This window comes from Perognathus longimembris, chromosome 12, assembly GCF_023159225.1.
Source record: "Perognathus longimembris pacificus isolate PPM17 chromosome 12, ASM2315922v1, whole genome shotgun sequence".
NCBI lineage: Eukaryota > Metazoa > Chordata > Mammalia > Rodentia > Heteromyidae > Perognathus > Perognathus longimembris.
Window position 1 is genome coordinate 31316689 of NC_063172.1, and position 6000 is coordinate 31322688.

At 39.0% G+C, this 6000-nt stretch overlaps 1 protein-coding gene across 3 annotated transcripts in view; it reads right to left on the bottom strand.

Annotated features, from left to right (window-relative positions):
- Cpq (carboxypeptidase Q) overlaps positions 1 to 5627 on the bottom strand; it is a 314855-nt gene extending 309228 nt beyond the window's left edge. For all 3 annotated transcript variants that reach the window (XM_048358927.1, XM_048358926.1, XM_048358928.1), the window contains exon 1: positions 5166 to 5627. In XM_048358927.1, the coding sequence (XP_048214884.1) occupies positions 5166 to 5598 (433 nt within the window). In that variant the 5' untranslated portion in view covers positions 5599 to 5627. The remainder of the gene's footprint in view (positions 1 to 5165) is intronic.
- Between the last annotated feature and the right edge of the window lie 373 nt (positions 5628 to 6000).

The following is a 6000-nucleotide window of genomic DNA, read 5'->3' on the forward strand; positions in this document are numbered from 1 at the left end:
CTGTATCTCATCTGAGTACCCTGGATACTGTATATACTGGTATTAGAACTAAGGAGGGAAAGGGAATATCAAAATCAAGAGACAAAGGATAAAAAGACAAATGACTCCAAAAGCAATACTTACAAAACCATTTGGTGTAAACCAACTGAACAACTCATGGAGAGAGAGGGAGAAGGGGAGGAGAGGAGGGGAAGTGAGGGAGGAGGTAACAAATTGTACAAGAAATGCACCCACTGCCTTACGTATGAAACTGTAACCCCTCTGTACATCACTTTGACAATAAATAAGTAATTCTTCAGAAAAAATAACTAAAGCAAAAAAAGTTAAGGGTATGGTTCATAAAGTCCCTGCCTGGCAAGGACATGACCCTTAGTTTATACCCTAGTACCACCAGAAAAAAAAAAATAGTGAAGTAAATGTTCTCTCTGACTACCATGAGGTGAACAGCTCTCCGTCACCCCATTTTCCTGCCACTGATACTCTGCTCACACACAGGGTCAAGAAACCACTGGAACCAAACCCTCTGAAACTGGATGAAATTAAACAATCCTTCTATATGTTCTTAGGCCGTTTCTATCAGCTATATGATTGCAGTGACAAGAAAACAAACACAGAAAATTAGTATCAGAGAAGTGAGATTGTTACTACCATAACTGTGTGCTTGATAAGTCTTTAGAACTGGCTTTCAGGGGGAATTTGGAAGAGGTTAGAGCAAGCTCTAAGCAGAGCTTAATGGATGGTTCTGGTAGGATCTCAGAAGACCACAATGCTGACAGGAATGACAGCAGAAAAGTTGAGGGCTCATGAAGTTTGGGAAGGAAATAAGGACTCTCTTGAGAATTTGACTAGAGGTCATTAGTGTTGCATTCTGGCAAAGAACTTGTGCTAAGGTTTTGTAAGACCTGAATTTAAAGATGACAAACTAATTTATCTGGCAGAGGAAGTTTCAAGGCAGCTCAGCATTCAGTCTGTGGCAAGGGTATTGCTGTCCACATTTAGCCAGATTTACAGTGACAAGCAGGAGTAAAAAGCAGTGCAGAAAGACTTGAAAAATCCAAAGCCAGGCCAGATGAGCAATGAGTTAAAAGTATTAAACAAGGAGGATATGGATATTTAAAAGATTAGCACCATTTAAAGAAGCCAAGTACTTTGCATCATGATAGTAGGGAAGATTTCTTGAGGGCATCTCAGGAATTGGCCACATTCCACCCAGCACAGGCAGGGTCCACGGTGTAAAATTGTGAACTCATTTAGAAAACTTTTCCTTGAGAAGAGAAAACTCCAGGGACCCCTCTATTCCCACAGGACCACCCAGAAAGGACCACCGTCTCCTGGACTCAACTATAGACCCCTGGTTCCATGGACCAAGGTGGACCCAATATGGCATACCTTGGCACTTGCTATACAGTTCAGGTCTATCAGGGGTGCAGGATGCCATAGTTGTGAGGACCTGGAGGATTCCATCAAGATGTCAAAGGAAGTCCTGGGAGACCAGGCAATGTGTGTGAAGGTCAGTATCTCTTGAAGGCAGCCCTTGAGCAGGTAATGCGTAAAGCTGTGAGAGTAAAGCTTTAATGGAGACCTCAGGATGATAGAGATGCCAAGAACATGGAACATCATCCTGAGAAAACCATAAACAACAGATAGGGCCAGGCTACTATGCTCCATATGGGCACCAACATCAAGGCCTAGGGGACAGGATTTTTCGAGCCTGTTGCAGTTCATATCATGATCCCACAGTTTGTCTGGATGCCAACTTAGAGCTACAGGATTTAATTTTTGTTCTGCTGGATTTCTGCCTTGCTTCAGTCTAATGCATTTGGGAATGCTTACTCTGTTGCATTGCATCTTGGATGTATATAACTTCCAAAAATTTTTACAAGGATTCTCAGTTAAGGGTTTGCCTTAAGTCTCAAAATGGACTGAAAATTTGTTGTGTGTGTGTGTGTGTGTGTGTATGTGTGTGTGTGTGTGTGTGTGTGTGTGTGTGTGAACTCAGGGCCGTGGGCCCTGACCCTTGGCTTTCTTCACCCATTGTTGGTTTGTGTTCTAGTATTTGAGCCACAGCTCCACTTCCAGGTTTTTTGGTAGTTAACTGGAGACAGTAGACTCAGACTTTCCTGCCCAGGCTGGCTTTGAACCACAATCCTCAGATCTCAGCCTCTTGAGTAGAGAGAATTACAGATATGAGTTACCATCACACAGTTTAAATTTGTACTCTTTTTTTTTTTGCAACACAATGTTCTTTATTAGTGAAAAAAATTAGAGGCCTAAAAATTCAACAGCAGTTTAATGAAATGTGGCAAATAGAAAACACCATTTAGCCAATAAATAAATGCAGAAATACAACACAGCAATTACAGTCATAATACTATTGAGTGAAAAAGTTACAAAACATCTTGTACAACTGATCCCACTTTAAAAAAATCTGTAAGGGCACCGGAAACTCTGAAAGGCTACATACCTAAATAATGGCTCTTATTCCTGGTTGGTAGTTGTAGTTGATATTTATTTTTAACTGTGTATTGTTTTAATAACATCGCTAGGACTCATATTATGAAAACTAAATAAAACTGACATTTTTTTACAAAAAAAGGAAGTCTGAAGTAGGAAAGAGAGCTGAGTGTAGCAACCTGAGACACAGGGATATACATGCTTTCAATGGTTAAATGTCTACTTCAGTGGTTAAAATTGTGCTCAAACAATTTTTAACTCATTAAGACTTTGGGAACTCTTGGAGATGGATGAAATGTATTTTGCAATATGAGATGACCATGGGGCGGTAAGGTCCCGGAGTGGAATGTGATGACTTGGATATGAAGTGCCCCACACAAAGGCCCATATGTTGAGAGCTTGATCCCCACCTGGTACAACCATTTTGGAAGGTAACAGGAACCTCAAGAGATGGGACCTAGTTGGAAGACATATGTCACTGGGGTCAGGTGTTTGGGGATTTGTTGTCCCTGGCCCCTTTCTGTCTCTCTGTTAACTTTCTGTCAGCCATGAGGAGAATAGCTCTCCTTTACCACATCACCCCATCACCATGATGTTTTGAGGGCCAAGTCTAATGGACTGAACCTTCTGAAACCATGAGCCAGATGAATTGTCCTCCCTTAAGGAAACAAAACAGCAATGACACAATCCACAATCTTTAGAATGGAAGAGAACATATATACATATATATACATATATATGTATATATGTCTGGAAGTAACATCCAGAACAGATAAAGAATTTTTATGATTCAAGAAATAATGACTTAGATGATTTAATCATCTAATTAAAAATTAGGCAAATAATTGAAAAAGTCATGTTCTCCAAAATAGACATTTAATGGCCACTGGGAACATGTAAGGATGCTGAATACCATTTTTTCATTAGTAGAATGAAAATCACAACTACAATGAGATAATACTTATTAAAAGCAATAATTAAAAAGAAAGATAAAAGCAAGGGTTTACAAATATAAGGCAAAGTACATAGACACATATATGTATACACACATATACATATAAAAAGATACAGCCATTTCAGAAAACAGTTTGGCAGTATTCCCAAAAAACTGAATATAGAATTACCAAATGACCCACTATCTATCCCTTAGTATATACTTCAAAGCAATGAAAATGTATATTCCCAGAAAACTGGTGTATAGATGCTTATCTTTATAATAGTCAAAATGTCCATCAACTAGTAGAATTAAATGTGGTACATCCATAAAATATTATTCAACAATTACAAAAGAATGAAACACAATATGCCATAACAAAGATGAACCCGGAAAGCTGAATGCTACCTAGAAGAAGCCAGTCACCAAATACATCATACTATCCCTCTCATGTGAATTGTCCAGAATAGGCATATTTCTAAAGACAGAAATCATTCTAGGGCTTAGGCTAGTATTACAAGTGGAAAATAGGATGGCTGCTTAAAATGTTTCGGGTTATTTGTTTTGAGGGAAGTATGACAAAACATTCTACAACTAGATGGTATTATACAATCTAAATGTCCTGTAATTTGGTTGTACAATGCTAGGGATACTGTAAAATTCACTGAGTTTATGTTTTAAATATATGTGACTATTATAGTACATGAATTATATTTCAATGAGGATTTTTTTAACTATCTATTTCTCTACTGGTTTTTCTTTTGGCATGAGAAAAGTCAAAAGAATAGAAACGAATCCCTCCACCATAGGAAATTAGTTCATGAATACATCTGAGGCTGATTGATAGCTCATTGTTAACTGGTTAGATTTTTCTGATCCAGGTATTGTATTGTTGGAGGAATTTGAGACAAGGTGCTATTCCATAAAGATAGGCCTTGACCCCTGATAATTCCTTATATTAGAGGCTTTGGGTTTTACAAAAGCAATAAGCTCAAATCAATTCAACATGAAAGATTCTGTTCCCTATTTCACTAGACTTTGCACATTAAGACCACATGGAAGAAGTTATAATTTTTCTGTTTTATTTGTATATATTTTAACTCTTTACATAACAATATTAATGTTTCACTAGCTAGCCATTATTAAGTGATGGAACTGGTTAGTAACATGGACCAGTAGCTGTGGATCCTGCACTTAAAACAGTAACCCTACACAGGCCAGGCATGGTGGCTAACATCTCTAGTCTCAGCTACTTGGAAGACAGAGATTGAGAAGATTTGTTTGAGGCCAGTTTGGGCAAAACGTTAGTAAGACCTCATCTTCACAAACAAGTAAGATGCTATAGTATACTTTGAGTCTGCAATCTAGCTACAAAGGGGTATTACTATGAGCATCACAATCTGAGGCTGACCTACACACAAAAAAAAGTAGGAGATCCTACCTAAAACAAGCTAAAGACAAAAAAAAGGGCTTGGTGTATGGCTCAATAAGTAGTACACCTGCCTCACAAGTACAAGGCCCTGAGTTTAAACTCTGGCACTGCCAAAGTAAAAGGAATCCCACACAGTTTGCTTTTAGAAAAGAAATAGAAAATATGAAAGGATGATGGAAGAAAAAGGACATAAGAATAGAGGATTCATTAAGTCAATTGAATGGGAGATGGTTGTATTTCCTATGATCCTAATTACAATAGGAATCCTGCATGTTGTGATCAATTGTATCAACCTACATTAGTTGTATAAAAAAACAACAGGATGAGGGAAAAGATAAACAATACCTTCAGGAGGAGTTCCTATGCTGCTTCCAAGACCCAAAATAGCCATTTTGTAAAGTCGTGGTACTAGCATCAGAGCAGATTCTTCTCCTCTCTCCCAGTGGGGAACTTTGACTGGTTCCAGGTGGACGTTCTCCAGCCCATTTTGCTGTAGGTTTTTGTACATGATTTCGATGGCTCTATCTAGGTTCTTAGAGCCACTCAGCCTGGGTCCAACAGTATCAACAAAGTCTGCCAATCTCTCATAGGACCGGTTCTTGGCTTTCCCGTACACAGCAAGATTGATCAGTGATTCGGCAATATCTTCATAGCCAGCTATTTCTTCTTTCATTTCTTTCACGGTTTTATAAGGGACTGCATTCTTGGGTATAGATTTCCCAGAGCCCAGGGATAAACATTGAACAACACCAACAAGTGTGAAGAGAAGGAACTTCATTTTTTCTCCAATTGGTTTTCTTCCAAAGATCACCTGGGTAAGAAAGATGAGGTGTTAGAAGACAATCTGCCCACAACCAAGGGACTGCTTCTCAGGCATGTCCCTTCCTCTCCACCTCCCACCCCACCACCTTCAACATATTCAGCAATAAGAGCTCCCAGAAATAAATAAACAGCAGAGAGACAGTGGTTGGTTACCTTAATAGGATATCATGAATTTAGTCACTAGATTGCTTTTACCTAGCAATCTTTTGGATTGAGAGAAAAATAAGAACCAGAGAATGAAACAGTGGCTGTGGTATTAAGGCAGTGGTGCTTCTACAGAGCATGACCCAACGGCGGGTCAGAGTGTCCTCTGCTCCATGTGCTTCCTCCTCCTGCCCTTCAAGGCCCTCTTAATGGT